Source organism: Cryptomeria japonica, chromosome 5 (genome assembly GCF_030272615.1).
Source record: "Cryptomeria japonica chromosome 5, Sugi_1.0, whole genome shotgun sequence".
NCBI classification, from domain to species: domain Eukaryota; kingdom Viridiplantae; phylum Streptophyta; class Pinopsida; order Cupressales; family Cupressaceae; genus Cryptomeria; species Cryptomeria japonica.
The window spans coordinates 104377394-104399716 of record NC_081409.1 but is presented as its reverse complement, the minus strand read 5'-3'; the positions used below and the strand labels follow the sequence as shown (position 1 = coordinate 104399716).

Genomic DNA, 22323 nt, shown 5'->3' with positions numbered 1-22323 from the left:
AAACCATAAAGATACATAGAAACATCACATAAAGTGTCACAAGCATCCTTGCAATTATTGATCAATATAGGCATAGGTATTCCCCACATATTATCATCTTTAATGAACTTGACAAATAACTCAACTTTTGGCATAAGTAATAGGATGTTCTTGCTAGCTTTAACCAGACTTACCAGAATTTCATGATATACAAAGGTACGAAGAGCTTCACCATTCATAGTTTTCACCTCCGGCCTAAAATACTTCACAGAATCCAAGTAGGAGAGATAGATGCGTCGCTGATTTGGATGGGAGCATTCTGACCCAAATTCTTGCACGTACATACCAAAAAGACAAACCTCTACACCTTCAATTTTTTGAAATAACAGGAGGACCTGTAGCCATGTGTCGAGAAATGTTACATACATAGAAAAATATTTTGTTTCATTACAGCGAATAATTGTCTATCGACTCTATCCTAAAATATAATGGAAAGAGAAACAAAGATGAATCAACAATGCATGTTCTGCACCTTTGACTTGTATGGAAATTCATTTGAATAATTTTGGTGTTGAAACATATCTAGGAACCGCTGTTTCACTTCTAGTACTTTATCAACAGATGATACAACTCTCACGACAAGAGCCTCAGCTCCTGGCACCTGACAAAGATCAAAAGGAAATTTAAGTCTTCGTAAATTATTAACCAAAATATTTTAATCAAAGATTCATTTATAGCTGTCAAAACTGGGATCAGAAGAATATTAAAAAAAAATGTGCTTCTTAATCAGTTATTCCTGAAATAAATAAGACACAGACAACAGTTCAGGCTACTTTCAGTGCCAGTTCTAAAGTAAGCTTTAATTACATTGTATAATCATCAAAACACATAAAACAATGCTGAACATGACTAATGCAAACAAATTATATGGCTCTCTCCAAATTAATCCAGCACCCATAATTGAGTTTGACAGTCATTAAAATTGGTTGGTTAGTGACATTGGGAATTGTAATTGCTCATTGAATTACATAAAAATATTATCCAGACCATATGTTAAGTATTTAGTGAGAAACTAATATAATCATGTCACATCATCGAATTCTAAGCAAGGTTTACTTTAACAAAATGCAATATTTCATCATTTAAACTTCAGGTCAAGTTTGTCTAACAGTTTAAGTAAATAGCAAAAAAAATATTACCTCCTCAAAGTTCTTGCCTAGGGCTTTTGCTCTTTCTTGTCTCTCCTCTTTTAAACGTCTAAAAAGTCTTTGCTCAATGTGATCACTCAGAAAAGTCCTTGGTAAATCCTTTGCACCAAGAACAGCACTCTGTGGTAATGGTTTCCGTATACCTTTCTTTATCTGCTCTGTGTAACAGTTTGGGCATGTATATTCTGCCTGCTCATTTTCATTCCTTTTACCATTGAATAGCGCACATACTTGATGTTGCCATTTTTCACAAATATCACAACACACCCACTGCAAAATAAATGTAGCTAGGTTCAGAAAAATTATATTGGCTATTCAAAAACTATAATTCTGAATATGTACACATGCTCACCGATTCTTCAATTTCATCCATATTTTTCTTCTTCTCAAGCTTCAACTTTGGATATGCATTTCCATCTATCTTGACTGAATCACCTCGACTTTCACTATAACATGCTATACAAAAACAATGTCTTGTATCACCAGCTCCCAAAAGGTAATACAATGCATTGCGCTTGATGCGGGCCCCACATGGTGAACAATAAATAGGGGGTGGATCAAATGTAATTGTATCTAAATTACATAACTGGCATGTTTCACCAGTCATTTGGAGCTCCTTATTCCGATATTTTTCAGCCTTTGCTTTGCTCTGTGATTAAAAACTCCCAAGACATTTTGTCAACAACAAAATCTTAGTTAAATGTTATAAAACAGAAACAAATTTTACAAAAATATATCCAAAGTAGAAAATGAAGCTCCATGGCACACAAAGGTTCTATTCTAAAACTCAATTGGCCCTTCTAAAAAAATTCACTAAAACCTGTACTTAATAATTTTTTAAAATGCATTCTCTAGATTTCCACTATCAACTTTTTGCATTTATATTAACTGAAGTTAATATGGACGCAATTATAATTAAGAATAACTATGTAAAAGAGAAGACTGGTTCAAATGGAAATTCACATTTTCTTCTGTTAAAAATAAGATTTCATCTGCTATTCCCTCAAATATCTTATGCTTATTGTGTAGGCGATATAAACTGTCAAAACAAAATAGTTTCAGACAATTAAGTAATTGCTAGACTTAAATTTAAAACATTCTGCTACGAAACTTACCTAAAATTGAAGATTTTCTGCATAACAAAGTTTCTAGTGTTACCCATGACAGAATTTGACATTGCAGTTAAGAGTATCAGTAATGTTAAATGCAACCCACCCAAAACCCCAGTTGGTTTAAATTAAACATAATGGTACTTCTACAGTTAGCCCAGACCAGAAGGAATCGATGTTATTTGGCAAAATGTGCATGTGGAGAAGCCGATTTGGTTTCTGCTACGATTGCGAATCCTATCCACTAACTTGGTGGGAGTTGTGGGCATATGGCAAGATCTCTTGATGACTAGTAAGTCAAACCTCAAAAATCCAAAGGTCGATATTGACTCACAGATTTTCACTACTAAGCTTACTCAGGGATATTATCATTTTCCAAGATTCCAAACAACCAGCATATGGAGCTTACAACCGCAGACATTAGAATGCTAACCTGTATCCTTCAATATTATGGTAAACAATATGCATATAGAGGAGAAACTAGACACCCAACACTCTCACCAAACCAGCTTGAGCACTTCCCCTCAAAATTGAATATAAAAGTTTTCTTGGTATGTGTTGAAGGTAGCATTAGAAAAGACTTATAGTAAATAGCCAACATCAACAAGGTCAACGGTTGGTGGGACTGGATAAAAGTTTGAACTACACTCCTATGACATGGGTTTTGGAAGTTCCGTCATAATGATGAGGATGACTAATGCCACAGAGTGAACATTATTGTTAAATGAATAAAATGAAGCCTGTCCACAGAGCAACAAGGAAACAGATACAGTATCGGATACAGGTAGGCTGAACAATATACATATATGTGTGTCTATGTGTATGAGAGAGAAACGCAGACAGACAGATATCAAATTTTTTGTCTTCTTTTTTTGTTCAAATTTTCAATGTGTTTTCAGAAACTTTAAACCAGATAGTTCCTGAGGGTGTGGTATCATCCAGAGAAATTGGATATGGCAACAAATATACACACACTGTGTGTGCACATATACATATGTGAATATTTTTTATTGTATTGCCACCGTCTGATCTGAGATGAAACTTTATCAATACATCATGAGCAATTAAATGGAAAGGTATTTTTGACTCATCATCATGGAAAGGAGACAACTAGTTCCACTCAAGCCATCTCATTATTTCTCTAGGAGGTGCCTTCTTTACACTGATCACTTTCTTCAGTTATTGCTTTAACTGCAGTAGAAACCATAATATGTCTTTTCCTTCAGTGAATTTGCAGTGGAGACTGTAAACAAGTCAAGGTATGGCTCATCAGTTTGAGGCAAATTTCTTAGCCTCTATAATTTGGCATGGCACCTCTGCTTTTATGTTTGAGCCAACAGGTGAAGTGGGGTGGCTCGATAGCAAGCAATCTAGATTTGTATCTCATCCTGCAAGCTCATTTCTTACTGTAAACTTTGCATGTTTTTCTGTTTATTTCCCTCGGAGAAAAATATGGTTTTCAACACAACAGCAGCTGAAAGAGCTTGGACTTCATTTTTCAAATCTTAATAAAGTGAGATTTTTCGCAACATTATGAAGTACTTGTCAGACCCTTGGCTCTGCTTAATTAGTCTTCTATTGAATTTACCCTGGCAAACTTGTTCAGACCCAAAATTATACCTCGCAATGCCCATTATGTCATGAACAGTTCAAGCTGCAAAGATGTGGCTCATAAAAGGCCTGCAAAAACATTTAATTTGCGAATAAAATGAAAGATACACTAGCTCCCTTCATGTCTAGTCAATGTGTCATGGATAGGCCCACTGAATGAAAGGTATCGAGAACAGTACAAATCACAATGCTAAGATCCAGACAGAAGGAAGGAAAAGACTTTAGTTAGGCAGGGTGAATTTCTCTGTCCAGGATTTGGGCTTCCTGAAAGACAGGCAGAAAATTTATGTCCAAGATTTACCATAGGGTGCAAGATATCTTGAGTAGATGTGTTGATTTGTTCATCTGGTTTCCAACTTTAATCCCCAGCCAATTGAAAAGAATGCCATGATGCAAGAAATGCAACCAACTCCCTACTTTTCCCCTTTTTCGAGATGGCAACTCATCTGCAATGGCAAATGGAAAATATGTTCTTTCATTTTGGATTGGAAAAAACCAGGAGGCTGTGCAACAGCAACAGTTCCATATCTGGAGTGTTGTGTTTCGTTTCATGGGGTCCTTTTCCAGATGCAAATCCCTAAGACTGTAATAAACAAAAAGCAATTTAAAGCACTAAATCCATTTTTATACTTCTATAAAATTTGAGCCATGTCAATGTATAATATATATCACCTTCAAAAGTCAGATGTAGCAGGTTGCCACCAGAGGGAGAAGTCACAAATGGCAAGCAACAAGTCACCATCAGGTACAAGTTTGCTAGAATGGCAGGTTGGTAACACAGAGGGTCACGATCATTTTCTACCAAAAAAAAACATTGTATGAATTGAAGCAATGTCCTACCAAGAAGAATAGTGTTTGAATTGGAGTTAATTTTAGTTTCAGAGTTTGTTAGAAGAATAGTGTTTCAAGTTCAACTTAAGTTATTTTTTAGTTTCAGTCTTCAGTGTTTCTCAGGGCTTATATTACAGGTCAATGCTCTTATTGCATAGGAAAAAGTGCCTTAAATTCTTAAAGTTTGAAGTGCAGGAAATGCTTCATCCTGGTTGGGGACTTTATATGCATGATGATTTGTTTTGTATTTTTCATACCTTTAAATTCAATTTTGGTGTTGAAAAGTCAGTAGGCTGAATGTTACTATGCAATTATCTGATGTAATAAGTTGTCAGTTGCTAAACACAAAAAATAATATCTAGTATGTTTTGAAATTGCAACTGAGTTTGACCTATCCTTCACATTTACCCATCTTCATATTACTGTCTCAATAAACACTACAAAGGTCATAATCTGACATCAAAAAAATGTTAAGGAATCTCTATTTATTGTATCACAAGAAAATTGCTTAAGGTGGAAATGCACAAAATATAGGAAATCAAACCATGTATTAAGGTATCAAATTCGCAAAATCCCAGAAGGAACAAGAAACGACCCATAAGAAACAATTTGGTAACCCTGAACATAAAGTGATTAATGATTATACAAATTCATCAATAGAAAAACATCCTATTTATATGTAATGTACCACACAATAAGAGCTTAAAGTTAAAACAACAGAGTAATTTTTATCAAGACAAATTATAACTAATGCTTTCATAATAAGAATTGTGTATCAAATGACAAATGACAAATGAAAATTAATTTACTACCTTTTTTAACAAATCTCGATTAATATGCTTGCATTTTCAGCTTGAAGAATAAGTTTTCATACTTCAAACTAATGGCTAGATAATTAAATCATGCACAAATTAACAACAAGAAAATATCATCCTAATAAGAAGCTCTCATACTGACCTGCCAACCCCACTGTCGCAGCCCTTTAACATGTTCCTTTATCTGCTCAGGGGTGAAAAGCTCTGTTAAAGAAACACCTTTGATCTTTGACTTAACAAATTTTTCAGAAGCTGAATTATCGGCGGAGGGAATATCAATTATAGTTTCATGTTTAACCTGCACAGTTTCTTGCTTAACTTGCACAGGGGCACTTCCAGAAGAAGGCATTGCAAGTTCTGCCTTAACCCGTTGCCCTTGTATATGCCCATGTTCAGCATGTGGATTCTGACAAATATCATTCTTGAATTCCCATGATTTTTGGCTAGATCCTTGTTGTGGACTCGCAGCCTGCTCTATCTTCACAGGTATTGGTTCTACTTTGGATGACTTCAATGCATGAGATTTCATCATACCTGCATCATGTCCACTTGACTCAAAATCTTGAGTTTGCATTTGGGTAATTGCTTGCACCTCACTTGGACTTGTCCCAGATACCATTGCACTTTCAGCTTCCTGATGTGTGTAACTTGGAGAGGAAGGTTCAGACTTTCTTCTTTTACTTGGAGGTTGTTCTTCCTGTGCTGAGTCATGTATGGAAGCTCCAGAACTTGCTGGCAAATTTATTTTAGTTCCAGCTGTATTGTTAAAATTTGAAGATTTTGGCACAACATTCATACAATCTATTGCTCCAAGATTTGATGATTGAGCATAGCCATTTGCACGTTGTTTCATAATAAAATGGCGAACAGGTCCACAAACAGGGCAAGTGTTATTTTGACATTGTTGATGATGAACTAGAAGCTTCCGAGATCCACGACAACGTGGATAACTACACTGTGTGTCACGGCATGTGGTAACATGTGCCCACAGCTCCCGCCCTACAATGCAATTAGGAGTTCGACATTCTGGAACTCTACATCTACTGACATGGTGCAAAAAAAGCAGCCACATTTGTTGTTTATAGTACTGCATTTTCTGTTGTTCAGAACTAACACTGGGCTGCATACTACCAGAAGCAGATCCAGCAGTCCCAGGCCTTGGTTGGGATGTTGCAGTTGAAGTAATAGCATTTCCTGAAACTTCTTGTGATGGTTGCTGTTCTTGTACCACATCATGATCCTTTAGCTGTGGTGATTGTTCCTGGGATGGTTGTTGCTGCTTTATTATACTAGAAAATTGCTGCGAAAGATGGTGCTTCTCCGGCGCTTGCAACTCCTGCTCTCCTTGCAACCAAACTTCTGGCTTAACTTGAGCTGCAACATCATTATAAACATTATTAGACTCCGCTTCTTGTCGATCTTGACTTGATGAAACCCGTAGCTTGTGCAATTTCTGAGATTGTAATTGACTGAGATGCTGAGCATTTTTAGAGTTATCATTCAGTTCCTCAGATTGCTGTGCTGGATTATTGACAGTAACCTGCTGTTGTTGGCTTGTTGGAAGTAAAAGAGTTTTTTTTTCTTCCAATTCTTTCTTTAGTGCTCCGTTCTGATGTGTTTCAGTTCCTGCCTTTTTCTGACCAGAGACCATAAATTCAGGTTGATTGTGAAGTGCACCTCTTCTTTCTACAGGTAGTTGCTGTTGTTGTTGACTGTGTTGTATTTGTTGATGCACATGTGTCTGTTGATATGTATGTGGCTGTTGCTGATGGTGACTGTGGTGTTGCTGATACCTTAGCTTCTGCTGCTTTAGTTGAATTGATTGACCCTTTGGCAAGAAAGATAACCCATGTGGACTACTCATTTTCTGTGATTGATTCTGTTGGCTTTGCTGTATCGCTGGCAATATTTGTTGCTGTGAAGGCAATCCAGGGACAGGTATCATCCTTGTTGATTGTAACCCTAAGGATTTCCCATTCAAGCTAGATGCTACTGGAAGTACACTGGATGATACAGGTCCATATAAGCTTCCAGAACCTGCAAGATCGGCTGCATTCATTGCATAAACATCACCAGATAATGGAACCACTGGATTGGTCATTGCAGCTGCAATGACGGTGTTTAGAATGAATTGAAACCAAGTCAAATCAAAATGTTCAAGACAATTATAATAATCCTGGAAAACATGCAAAATTTTCAATTACCAAAAGCCATTTAAAATTTAAAGAAAGCAGCATACAACTTACATTGCAGAAGACCTTGTCGTTGCTGCTGAGTGGTATTGTGGTCTGAGGGGGCATGCAGTTGGACATTACCATACTGCGAAGCATTTGAGTAGCCTCCTGAATTGGATAATGCTGTGGTATTATTCATCAAATTCTGATTATTTTCTGCCATATGTATCCCGCAATTCATGCTTCCATTTGCTAAACCATAGGAAGAATTTTTCCGCTGCATGTTATTACCACCCATTTGACCACTCATATTCTGATAGAAGTGCCCATTTGCACCCCCAGTAATTTGCTGTGGAGTAGTTCCTATGTAGTTAGCACTTGAATAACCCATTCCACCAGAGGGAGACTTTCCTAACCCAGAGGTTGGAATCATCCGACTCCTGAAACCTGTTGTAGGCATTATCTGATTTGCTGCACCCATGGACATGCCTCCAACTCCCTGCTGACATTGAGGCATGTTGCCTAGGGGTCCCGGAACAGATGACAAGTTGTCTCCAGAATCAACCAAAACATTCATTTTATTGGAATTACCATCAGCTGCTATAAATGAGTTAGAATGTACATGATCAGACCCACTACCAGCAGAAAGCATACATCCCATGCCAGAAGGATTAGAAATCAAAGTTTTTGAACTAGGAACTGGCATCATGGAAATATCCCCACTGGAAGTTGACATCACTGAATATCCAAATCCAGTATTTGGCATACCTGGAGTTGGAATCATTGTTCCCACAGTGCCATTGGAAGAAACAGAATGTGGGACAAACCTTTGGTTACAATTACCATGTTGGGAACGCTTGGCAAAAGCCTGCAATCGTGTTTCCAGAGTCCGAATGTCCATGTACTCTTCCTGGGAAAGGAAAATATAACACATAGAAAATGCTCAATACAAATATAAGTGTACCTCATAGCAGGTAGCATACTTGCTCTTATGTACTTGCACTGATTGGAAGAAATAAATATGCTCATATTTAATTACAATCAATGCATCTGACTCAATCTAAAGGAGTCAAAAAAAACTGGGCATTATTACAAGATACTACAGATTATAATTTCTGCTCTGATCTAAAAACTGCTGTACTGTAACATGTTAATGAGAAATATTACACAAGAAAGATGGCAAAAAAATTCTATTGTACTCTAAACTACTCATTTCATTTTTGCAGGGGCAATTCCCTTTTTTGGGAGTCCCTGGTAGAGGAAGCCACTATTGCGAGTCAGGCCAAGACTCAAACCTGTACCATGCTTGGTAAACTCCACATGCAAAAACTGCTCATGTTTCATTAAGCTAGATAAGATGGAAGACTGACCGACGAATTCCTTTACATTAAGATCATAGTTCTTTCCTGCAGACTCCTAGTCACCTTGTGCTGGCCATGGTAAAACCTGGAATTAGGAGTCAAACTTATGGCAATGCATGAAAGTTGGCGAAACTTACACCAACCCTATGTACTGTCATGGGGCACTTATTTATAGGAACCGAGAGTAAACACAATATGAATCCAAGCATACCCTAGTGTGCCCTATGACTATGGTAATTGACAAATTCACTAAGCAACAAGCTGCATCTTCGAACCTGCCTCCTGAAAGTTTTTTGAAATTTAACTTCAATGGCACTGCTAGAGGTAACTGGAGCTTGGCTGGAGCAGGGGTAAGTGGTGCGCTGTCCTTCAGACCTTTTTCTTCGGGGCAGATTCTCCTTTCATGGGTCCAAATTGAATAACACAGCAGAAGCATTGGTGATGCTGGAGGGCCTCATAATAGGCTCTGCTTTGGGTTGTAGGATGTAGACAATGGTTCCCAAATTGTTAGTGGGGATCTGGCCAAAGATGCCATCAACGATTGGAGACTTGGGAAAATCATTGACAAAAATTCCCTTCTGGGCCAGAATTTCAAAGATATCATTTTAAGACAATTTTTTAGGGAACGAAATCAGGTGGCTGATTGCCTGGCTAATGCAGGCATCGATGAATTTTCATTCTCCAGCTAAAATTAGTGGCCTTTTGGAGGACTGTGAGAACCTCCCATCTCTGCTTCTATCTGAGTTTCCTCTTGAAGCTAAAGTTAACGCTCCAGATTTTTGTTCACCCCTCACACTTGATTAGTGATTGTTTATGGGGCTTGCATGATTTTGAAGGTGCCATATGATTTTCAAGTAGAATGCTCCTGCATATTAAGATTATTGCACTTTATTGTTTGCATCATACAGGGCTGACATGCTTGGAAGCATGGGAATTTCTGCTAAGGTAACCACCCTACCACCAGCCATTTTGTCTTCATCAAGTGCTTTCTTGTAATCCCTGTTTTGAGCAATGGACTCCTCTGCACTTCCAACACATGGCATGGACACTCCTCCAAGACTACTCTATGGCAGGGTAGTCTTGGATCATCAGTTGCACAGAAATTTTATCATCCCTGATGTTGTCATGTTAAAATTTGTTAAGAGAAACTTAGGCATTGACAAGTTGAGTGATGCAGGGGATTCTTTGAACCAGAGCCTACATTATGGAGGATTTTATCAATAAATTGCATGCCAAGACCCTAGATTCACAGACTAATGAATGGATTCTTAATCATATTCTAGTCCATGAGAAAATTGTTCTGCTCTGTGAAAGCTCAGAGGAGGGGATATTCTTCTTTGTACATGGATGGTATACATCTCATTTTACGTAATGGTTTCCTGAAGATTTTGAGTTTGTTTATCCTGCTTGGAATTTCTAAGAATGGTATTTCTCAAGCTTAGAGACATTCAATCCTCAAGACAAGGGTCCAAGTGGCTGCCAAGAAGGGTAAACCAGCCGATCTAGGCTCCTCAAATTGTTAATTTGGTTCTTTCCTGATCCACTAAAGCTGATGAGGAAGGTGTTTGGTAATGCCCAATTTTGGATTTGTATGTTGGGTTGCTAATTTAGTTTCTTGGGTGTCCATTATAGCCTTCCTATCTTTGTTTTCTCCAAGTGCACTTTTAAGTTTAATGGGCAAAGACCCTATCAAAGCGCTCAATTACCTATGGAAAAACTAAAAATCATAACATAGAAACTACTACGAGTGAATTATAAGATAGCATATTGCACCTTTACTTAATATAGATCTATAACCATGAAACATATCAACATTACCAGGTCCTTCCTCTTTGAGTGTCATTGCAAGACAGAACAGGTTCTGGTTTAGGAGATGCTATAGCATTCAATCAACCCAATTACCTTGTAGATACATCTCAGAATTCCAACAGGGTACTCAGGGCAGCAAGGCCAAATCAAGAACCGACAATCATTTTCATCAAAAAAAATGCAAAAAACATTAAACCCAAAAAAGTTACACTAAAAAATGCATTTAAAAAAAATAAAAAAATTAAGTCGTACTCGTGTATCAGCAGTTTCACATGATGTAAATGGATATAGTACTAATAGCCTCCACCCTTGCCCCACCAGCACTTGCAAACCCATAAACTTGCAATAAAAGGAGTGTTTCGAATAATATTCAATATCATCAACCAGCATCTCCATCGGGATAATCAATTTTGGCCTCTCTTTACATATCTCCAAGCAACCATTGATTTTCATAACCCTAGATCCTCCAGACGATCCTGAATCATACATCTCCTGATCCTGTTGACACAGATTATTATCGAAAACTTTCGCACCCTATGTCGAGGCCTTGGAGCCAATCTTTGAGCGGAAATCCATCATTGGGCTATCCCCAAATGGTTCCCCATGTAACATGAGCAGAAAATGAAACCCTAGACAAGCATGCAAGCCCCTAGGCCGAAAGAAAATAAGAGTCCAACATACGAGGGATGTAATAGAACCTCATAGAATCCCACCGCAGTCCACCTAAATCAAATGTGACCAATTAAAATAGCCCAGCCCCACACCCAAACCAGTCAAACCACTGACCAAGGGAAATGATCGAATCACACTTCCAAACATCAACAAACCCAACCCCACCCGGGTGAAGCAATCAAGCAGAGCCTCCAAAGAGGCTACACCCAGACCCCCTCTCAAACGCCTCCACTCGCACCACAAATCCGAGTTCAGACCCTGTCGGAGACAGCCACAGTACCAGCACTGCCCACCAAGAAAGACCACCACCGCAAGAAATAGAAGAAAAGAGGTAAAAAATGGCACCCTGAACGCAAGAAGATCTCCCCTTGTCGCATCAACAAGCAGCACCAAAGAACGAGCTAGGGCACGGGCGCCCTAGCTCGACCAGCTGAGCACGCAATCGCCATCCGTCTGGATCCCAGTGTTAATGTACTTTCAATTATACTTTCACCTCAGGCATAGAATTTAATTCTTTGATCAAGTTTGCTTTAAATACACATTCTGCTATATTATTAATTTACATATTATATTTTATTAAATATATGATAATAATATATTATATAATGCCATTAATGACATGGTGTGTAGGTTAAAACTTGGCATTGTTGTTGCCGCTTACCACCAAGGTTCAAACCCTTCTTGGGCTATTGGGCTCGTAGGGTTTGTGTCTCTGCTAGGCCAGCTCACGGGGTTGAACCATTTGAGTTAATGCAAGGGATGACATCCCCTGTTTGTGAACTCAACTAGCTTGGGCCAGCCTTAAAATTCCCGAGATTTATCAATAAAAAAATTTATATCACCAATTTACTACACACACACACACACATTAAATGGATATTAAATGTATAATAGCATATTATTTATAATTTCATATTATTAATTTATATATATTATATATATACAACCATAACAATACCCAAGAGAAAAATTGCCATATTGGCGTACTTGAAACATGAATCCGTATTCATTCTCATACCCAAACTAGCAACTTATAAATATATCATTAGTATATAGTAAAAATTTATTAGTATAGCTAATAAATTAGTATTCTTATGATAATTACTTAAATTATATGAACAACTTATTCTTAATTCAATAAAAATACAACAAAAATCAATCCATCATAAATTATCTGCCTTTAAATTAAGGCTTTTAGGGCATTTGATAGCATTGATGATACCATAGTTGAAAAACTCGGACTCAGCAATGATTTGGCAAGCTCAAAATCTTTAAACACTCAGGGAAAAACTCAGCAATAACTCGGCAAATTTATCAAACATTTGAATATACAAAAAAAATTTACATTTTCGTCAAAAACACACCATATATTGAATTTGTAGAATATATTACTGTTTTCCTTGATATTATTGAACATGACCAGGTCAATGCCCAACACAAATACAATCAACATGTTTTCATGCTTATGATTATAATTCCCTTACAATCCAACATGTTGATTGAAACGACCCTTCAAACAATTTAAAACCTAAGTTACTTGTTCTGGTCCGGATCCTAGTTCAAGTTCATGGATTTGATTCATATATCCAGCAAAAGTTTTTTGAGGGCTGGGTTCATTTTAGGTTTGTCCACAATAAAAAAATGTAAAACTCACTCTCTCTCTCTCTCTCTCTCTCTCTCTCTCTCTCTCTCTCTCTATATATATATATAACAATAATTTATTATAGAATATATTTAGATAATAATAATATAAATATTGTAATGCAATATATACTAATATAAATATAACATTATATTATTATAAGAACATATAATTATTGATAATTTAATATAAAAACACAGTGGGAAATCAAATGAAAAACACATGGTAAACAGTGAGGAAAGAACACAAAGGGTTTACTCTTTGCATTGCTTTTACTTCAATAATGTGTGATTTATGCCAACAACAATTATGAAGGAATTTTCAAGGAGACTTGTTCGAACAATTTCCATGTAAACATGGATGTGAGATTGATCAAATATCTGAGCACTAAGTCCTGCGTCATGGAACCGCATCCCTGCAGTGGAGCTGCATCCCTACAATCGCATGCAATGGAGCATTAGAAATCGCATTTGAAATACACAAAAATAATAGTTCAAATTGCGATTTTTGGCAATGTTAGGTTTAACAAGAAATTTCAATGAGTTTTTACCCATTTTTTGCTTCAAAATCGCATTTTTCGCAAGTTTTTAAGAAAAAACTGCTGCACCTTTTTCATAAACTCGGAGTCAAGTTTAATGGTGAGCAACTTGGCTAGGTTTTCGACCCACAAGTCCTCACGGGTTAGCCAAGTTTTTGGCGATTTTTTTGAGCTTGGATGATACCACAAAAGCACATCTCTAAGAGTAATTTCTACACCTCTTCCACCAACCACATTCTAACTCTATGAACCTAAAGGATATCTAACCATCCTATTGATGGCACTACCGAGTGAGCTATTGCAAGCATGGAGAGGAAGAAATCAGAAGGAAAGTGCTTATCCAAAACAAAGAGTGATCCATATGTAATGTCCCCTTCTTCAACCTAGGTGTTTGGAGTGGATCCTTTAGCTCAAATCATTCCCATGGACTGAGTCACAAATTTGAAGAGGGCATAACTTAACAAATTAAATAAGGTTTCCCTTAATTAATTATCTTTTGGGAAATTTGTATTTAATAATTATGTTTGTTTAGATATTATAAAGTAACTAAGTGGGGCTAAAAGTAAAAAAATATAAGTCATTTTATGAGGAGTCATAAGGTTTCTTATTTAAAATGTTCAAATAGTGAACTCAAAATTTTGCAAGCGGGATATAAAGGGAGTTGTGAAAATGGAAAAAAAGACATCTTTGGTCATTTTCATTTCTCATTGTGAAGTTTGGATTGTGTGTTTAACTTAAAAACTGAGGACGAAAACCCTAATGGCATTTGGATTTGGAAATAAAAGATTCTTCTTAGTCAATCGAGATGGATTCAAACAAAGTTCACATTTATGCTGAATGTTTGTAAAGGAGTTGGTCATAAGTGATATTTTTACAGGTTTGTGAGATTTGCAGGTACAAATCTATAGCAATATGCAGGCAAATATAAATTTGTAAGAGAAATTGTTACCATTGAAGTCGGGCATTATATTTCATCTTTCTATGTATGTGTGTCTTTGCCACCACATTTTATACCATGCCCATTATTGTCGCAACTCAGAAGTTTCCAAAATCATCATGTGTCGATGTCCTGCTATGTTTGTCATCTGACTGGGAGCATATATTACTGATAAAGACTAGCTGCCAGCAACAGAAGTAAATTGTGCCATGCAAAGGAAGGGTTGCACCTGTTAGGGAAAAGGCGTTGGAATTCATAAGATTTTTAAGACCTGTAGAAAGCCACACCATACATAGGAAGAGTGATTCAGTTTGGAAAAGATCCAAACGCCCATCCTTAACCACCCAGCATGGAGTATGACTGTTAGGTGCCACTGAATACGGCGACCAGTTTGGAAAGTGTAGGAAAGATAAACAAAGCAGCCACGTGCTCTTCTAAGGGAGTTACCACTTGCAACTTCATCAGCAAACACCTGTGATAGAGACACCCAGTTGGGTGAAATGTTAGCTGTCATAAAAAGGCAATGGAAACCTTGATTATGCTGCGAAATGTTTTTTCTTGTTTGCAACCCCAATACCTGGTGTGGGAACAGCACAGCAGCTCACCCAGGTCAGAATGTTGTATTTATCATATTCATCCTCAAAGTACTAAATATTAGTTAATTAATTTGCTGCTTGAGGCATGTTGAGAAATTTGTGTATGATGTTTCCATTTTTTTAGTATTGGTAATGTTTGAGTCGCAGGGTTGGCCGACTACTGAGACGGAGGAGATGCTCCAGGCTTGGAGTGTGCGTCAGCCCATTGTGGAGAGTCGGGTGACGGCAGTTGTCTGCGAGATGGAGCAGGTCTACCGGGATGCCTACTATGCCCTAAGGCGAGCCCAGCATGATTCGGAGATCCGCGAGGCTGCTAGAGTCGCGTTGGAGAGGGATGTGGCCACTCAGCAGGCCTCCTGGGCAGCAGAGAGGGCCCAATTGTTGGCTCAGCTAGAGATGACCCGCGCAGAGAAGGCGGAGGTAGAGACTCGCCTGTCAGCAGAGCAGAGTGCGAGGAGCCTCGTGCAGCAGGAGTTAGAGGTAGTCACTACTGAGAGGAGCCTGCTGCAGACTCGATTGGTCGATATGACAGCGACAGCGGATACCAAAGAGAAGGAGCTGCTGGAAGCCGTGCGTATGGTGAAGACGGCTTTGGAGAAGGCCTTGGTGGCGGAGCGAGATGTGACTGCCCGTACTCAGCAGGTGAATGAGCTCCGCGCCCGCTTGGCGGCCCAGACACCGGCGTCTCAACCTTCTACTTCAGGGACGCTTCCTCAACCCCCTCCTTAGTTTTTTCTGATGTATATATTGTATAGGTTGCATTGTCTCCGTTTTTGTTGTTAGTCGCCTAGAGACGACTTTTCTTTTTGGGGGGGATGATGTTAGCGGCATTATTGTACACAAACATAAGACTAGTTAATTATGTGTAATTGTTTGGTTAGTTGGCAACCGAGGGGTGGTCGTTGCGGTTCGACGGTTGGCGCTCGCACCCCCTCGGTATCTTTATATACTTCGGAATGTAACTTGTAACACACAATGATAAATGGAAGAACATCTCTTATACTTGTCTCATATCCATGGCGTTATTATTCTGCATTAAGTGCTTTATGTTTTAAGTTATTCACCCGAGAGGGCAAACACTCCATGCCTTTCCTATCTTCCGAGTGCTCTCTAGCTTTGAATACTTGCAAGCTTACATCTTGTGTATCTTGCCTGGAATTCCTTCTTTATGTATTGCACTCTCACTCTTTATGTGCTGTGTTTGGTACATTGTTCCCAATACTCCAAGTGACAGTGCATACGCTATAGAATGTCTCCAATTGATCCAATCCAACCTCCTTTTTACTTAAATACTCTAAAGTGGTAATTGGAAGAGCAAACATCAATTGTTCACCTCATATTCTTATTTCTGTTGTCGCAGGGAAACTGCCTCTTCGTCCAAACCAGAAATTTTGTAATTGCCCCTTCAGGAATCTAATGGTTTTGAAATCAACAGTTTTAAAACCACCCCTATTGGATCAGCAGTTTTTTACTGTTGATTCCTACCATGCATTTCTACACCTGAAAATTCGGAAATGACTCCACCTGCCGATGTACCATCATTTGGCAAATCCTTAAGGATTGGGTGGCTGGGAGGAGGGGGGAGAGAGAGAGTATCAATCAAACAAAAGAACCAAATATCACTTCCAAGATATCTAAAAATGGAGAATGGCCTGTGGAATGCATAAATGCTCTTCAAAGCCTCATACTGAGATCATGTGACCACACACATTGATGATTATCTGTCAACTTATAGAACCCCTGAATTCAGGCAGAATTCATATTTGCCTAAAAAACAATGATTTAAATTTGTGGCAGGGAAACCAACCCAACCAGGTTAGATCTCTAAACAATAAACAAAACAAGCAGAGCAGTTTTGCAACAGTGCCTTTCAAAAGTTGAATTTAAGCACTGGACCTAAATTAATTAGTCCAAATGTTTTTTTCTTTTGTCAACCTTGAGCATTGTTGAGCATTGCCTGAGAAGAACTTGGTAGCTCTTTTCTATCAAGCATCATTCACACATGACAAAGGTACAATGGCACAACGCTTAATTATGTATAGGCAACAAATAATTCTTCACTGCCTAAAAAATTTAATAAATTTATTGATTATCGTATCAATGGTCATTAGAAGTATAATCAGCAATTGAAAGTTAGATTTAATTGCAGTTGACCACATGACACATCTTATAGATAACATTCTATTCAAACTATTCATATTTTATCTAAAAATATAACGGAGATTTAATAAAGCTACGAAATTTTGAATGAGGTATTTGAAGATAGTTTCTTTCATGCATAAACAGCCATGTCATATAGAACTATATTGGCACATTGAAGTGAAATTTTGGTCAGCAATCTTACAAGCAACTATTATTTAATAATTGTCTACATAGGTATACCTTTGTAGTAGCTTCTTTAAATAAACCTTCCTCCAAACGCCTTGCTACATTACAAAGTTGTTTCTCCAAACCAGGGGAATTTTTACGCCGTCTCAGAAGTTCAATTCTGGACAAAAAAAAGCACCATTAATGTATTCTAAATGGCAAAAGAGATTTTGTTGAGAAGCATTGAAAAGAAGCAATTTATTCAAGATTTGCAAATCATTACAAATATAGATAAATATATTGAAAACTCAAAATATGTCCATTCCAGTGCCACACTTATTTGAACAACAACAACTAGCACATGCAACAGGATTTAAAACTATCACAACAGTCTATTGCTTGAAACGGTCCTTCACAAGTCAAAATCATATGGGTCACTTGGTAAGGTACCATCTGTGTGGCACACCTGATTAAAACTATCAACATTTAAGAAAGCAAAGGCAAGTTGGAAGAACACTAAAAGTTTTGGATAAACCCAGGATAAATGCATGCCCTAGTTCCTACACACACATGCTCTAACTGATGAAAATTTTTGCCTTTGTGTCATTGTTTACTTACATTTTGTCTAACATACAATTTCGCACATTGGGCAAATCACTGCCCCCTTTCCATGTCCTCCAAGAGCCTCCAATATGTGAAGATAAACTGCTTCCATTCTGTGGTGTCAAACCAGGTATCTGTCCTCCAGTGTCACCAGCAGCCTGTCCGGGAATGTGTGCTTGAGCCTGCATTCTGATATACTTCTCCACTAGAATTCTACAAAAGTTCTAACCAAGACTGTCAAAAAGACTAAAGTTACCACTACTATCTGCATTGTCTAATTGATACTGAAATGCAGAAGGAATAGCAAGAAGTGTATTTAGAATTATAAAAAATCCACATTTAACACTTCTTCAACACCAGTCCATTTCCAAATCACTGTCATGTTCTTAACTGCAACTTCTTCATCACGAAGCTATACGAACAAAAGTTTGCTCTTAGCATCCAAAATCCCAAAGCTTACAAAATGCTGGCCCTTGGTGAACCACCTATGACCATATTTCTCCTACTAAATAAACTCTTGGTTCTCATCTAGAATTTGCATAAGCTCTTTCCAAAAACAGTAAAAAGAACTGTTATGGATTGTGGAAAACTGATATCCTTAAGATCTTTCCAACCAAATCCAGTATATTTTCTCCCTAAAATGAATGATGCCTGCACAGAAACATATAATGCCAATATGGAATAAATCAATCGATGTGAGTGAGTTCTTAAAATTTGGAAATGCTCCATTTATTTTAAAAAAGGACAATTCAAGATAATACACGACTGGAAAGGATAAATTTACAAAAACAGAATCCCACTCAAAAAAGGAGCGAATCTGATTTAAGTACATTAATAATACATCATGAGAGTAAGACAAACTTGCAACTGTTGCAAAAAGATATAAGGAAATGAGGAGAAGGATTAAATAAACAATGTCGCTCATCTTGCAAAAATCTCTGAAAGGAAATATAGAAATGTCTTTCCTATTCTTCCTTAAACCAAAACACCTGAAACAAAAAGAAGCCTGTGACAATTTTAAGTTTATTTTCTTAATCCACTGCTTGTGTTGCAGCTTATTGACCAATTAAAAAGCCATGTTATTATTTATTGGGATTCAACAGCATAGTTTCTAGTCAATCTTCGTTGATCCCATATTACACGAATGGTGAGTGGTTCACAATGACCTGTCTACCATAGGTCTTAGCATGATTTGGAAGAAGCATTCCCAAAAGTCTGAGGAGGGTTAGCTGCTTCTTCCATGATGTTCCGGGCCTCTGTTGGGCTAGCGTGACAAGGAATAGGATGAAAGATGAGAACTTTTCACTCCTCTCCTTGCATTGTTCCAAAAACAGAGCTTTCAGGCTAGGTGGCTTGTCTTCTGGAGGGCTGGAAGAGAAGTACATATTCCTCCATTATCTCCATTGTTGTCTTCCTAGCTTTCTTCCTTACAAGCATTTCCCCAGTGGCCATCATGTGTTCTCCTGCTGATCCATCCTCTTCAACTGTTTCTCCAGACAATCATGCAGATCCAAAAATACATATTTTCAAAACAGGGTTAGTAAAACCCTTCTCTGCAATTTGGCCTGTAAGATTCCAGTGCTGCATTCAATAGCTTGGTTTGAATTTATAAGCAGCATCTCTCAGAGTAGCACCCGATTAGGTTATCATATTGCTCATTTTGCCTTTCATTTTGTCCAATTCAGGCTTCAGGGATGAGATCTGCAAGGGTTTGAAAGAAGGGTTTTATATTTGGGCATCCACAAATCACTCAACATCTTGTGCATTTTGGGCAAATCGAACCCTACCATTACATCTGAAATGCCCAAAAACCTGGGATTGCTTGTCCATTCATGAACATCTTGGACATTTTGTACCAAATATGCATCTACGTTGTTAATGCCATATTTTGGAGGTATCACTTTAGTTTATAAATTTTTAAATAAAAATATATATTGCACAAATTTTATTATTGAGGGGCATCATTCTAGGTGTGGGCCTTGTAAATTTAAGGCATGACCTTTAGCAACTTTGTTAAATCACATTCTTTTCAAAAGCTCAACCTTTGTATAAGCTGCATACTATTCAAGTACACAAAATTATAAACTCATAGACCCTCTTTGTTATGGGCTCGCATGGTAGGGTAAAACCCCTTTTAATTTGGGTCCCATGTTTATAAAGCTACAGCTCCTAAGTAATCATAGACCCTAATGGGAATCTTGAGTCTATATATATGTAAGGGATCAAGAGAATAAAAGTCAGCTGAGTAATGCCACCTTAAACATCAATGTAACAGATATTGTGGAACGGGACATATGTGCCCTCAACCAAACAGCAATAATCTGTCGTGTTCTAGGGAAAGTAAGAACCAGACAAGAAATCAAGATCTGGATCAAGGAAAAGTGGGATAACGGATTTGTAGAAATCTACTTCCTGCCGAAAAACTTCATACCGGTGGACTTCAACAATGCTAGTAATAGAGACAAAATCCTAGAAGACAATCCATGGAAATTCAGCGAACAGTATGTTTTTACACAGAAGTGGGAGCCAAACTTCAATCCCAAGAACGCAAACCCATTAGGAAACCAATATGGGTGAGACTATACAATATGCCCTTCGAATTCTGGTTGGAAGACCTTTTGAGGCGAATTGGAAATTCTAAAGGGCAAACCCTAGAAACAGATATGGGGGATGGAGCCTCAATTCTTTACGCTCGGATAAAGCTAATCTCAATTCATAAAGTACCTTCCGAAATAAACTTAATTTCATCTTTTGGCCCCTAGCAACAAGAAGTTAACATCAAGCAAAATAAATTCTACTGTCTTAGATGTGGAAGCCAGAGATACAATAAAGAAAATTACCCAAAACCAGTAGCGCAGAGATGGACCCCCAAGAAAAACCAGAATCCATCCACAGCCACCCCGGAGGAAAGGATCGAAAGCAACAAACAAGTCACTAACCAAGGGTCTAATAACAATGGGAAACAAAAGGCAGAAACACTAATCCCAACCTCTGAAAACACAACGGATGGGAATCTAGCAGTGATACCATTTGTAGACAATGAGATCCCTTTGGAACAAGTGGCGGAGGAAGCAAATGAAGAAGTGTTAGCACACGATATGGGTGTGGATGAACTAGATATAGTTGAGCCTGGATCAATTTCACAATCGGCAGCAAAGATCCTAAATGACGGCCCAATCAGGAAGCAAACGGGAAGCAAGACAAACCAGCAAAAGCGAGCAGAAGATGCACAATTGAGGGAGCAAAACTCAACCAAAACCTACCTACACAATCCAAGGGAGTCATTGCCTCCCTTAAAGGAAGATGAAGATCCTCACATGGAATGTTAGGGGCTTAAATGCCCCTAACAGGTGGTGCATGACCAAGTGTCAACTTGAACAACAATTGATCGATATAGTACTGATACGGGAATCAAAACTCACCTCAAAAGAAGCTGAAATCTTCATCAAACATTGTAAAGGGTGATCGGAAATCTTCAATGATTCGGTAGGCGCTTCGGGTGGCCTTGGGATAATGTGGAAAGGTACCTAAGTCACAGTGAGCAGTCAACAAGTTTCACAAAATTGGATGATATTATGTATTTCAAGTTTGATTTCCAATCTTTCGTTCATAATTTATAACATCTACGGTTTGGTGAAGACAGAGGAAAAGAGAATGTTGTGGGACACCCTCACAAGGACTTTTCCCAATGATGAGAAGTTTATTATTGCGAGCGATTTTAACTCCATCCTTGACTTGGAAGACAAACTAGGTGGACTGAGATGCATTTCCCAGACACAAGTAGACTTTAGGAACTTTATTCAAACCAATGGACTAATCAACATAGAGCCAACTAATGGGAATTTTACATGGAACAACAAGCGAGAAAGCTTCACAAACATTGTGGAGAGATTGGACCATTTTTTAGTTTCAAATGATTGGATGACTAATCAAGCTCTTCCATCAGCCAAAATCCTATCCATACCAATCTCAGATCATTTTCCGGTAGAATTAACAATACCAGTTCTGCTTCGAGAAGATGTGGCCCAAAAGTGGTGACACTATGGATTTGCTGAAACAATGTTGGGAAGTGTCAAACATCTATCAAGGTATGGAAATGTTTAAGTTTAATAAGAGATTGCAACTCATTAA

The 22323-nt window shown here is 38.0% G+C and overlaps 1 protein-coding gene across 5 annotated transcripts in view; it reads right to left on the bottom strand.

Moving 5' to 3' along the window:
- The window catches only part of LOC131067501 (histone acetyltransferase HAC1), a 69163-nt gene that overhangs the window by 26093 nt on the left and 20747 nt on the right, over nucleotides 1-22323 (bottom strand). For 3 of the 5 annotated variants that reach the window (XM_058002542.2, XM_058002523.2, XM_058002522.2), the window contains exons 2-9: nucleotides 18208-18843; nucleotides 17665-17770; nucleotides 7800-8637; nucleotides 5696-7659; nucleotides 1540-1836; nucleotides 1179-1457; nucleotides 512-640; nucleotides 174-374 (exon numbers count right to left, since the gene is read on the bottom strand). In XM_058002542.2, the coding sequence (XP_057858525.1) occupies nucleotides 174-374; nucleotides 512-640; nucleotides 1179-1457; nucleotides 1540-1836; nucleotides 5696-7659; nucleotides 7800-8637; nucleotides 17665-17770; nucleotides 18208-18380 (3987 nt within the window). In that variant the 5' untranslated portion in view covers nucleotides 18381-18843. The remainder of the gene's footprint in view (nucleotides 1-173; nucleotides 375-511; nucleotides 641-1178; nucleotides 1458-1539; nucleotides 1837-5695; nucleotides 7660-7799; nucleotides 8638-17664; nucleotides 17771-18207; nucleotides 18844-22323) is intronic. The other 2 variants (XM_058002526.2, XM_058002533.2) reach the window with 2 other exon arrangements.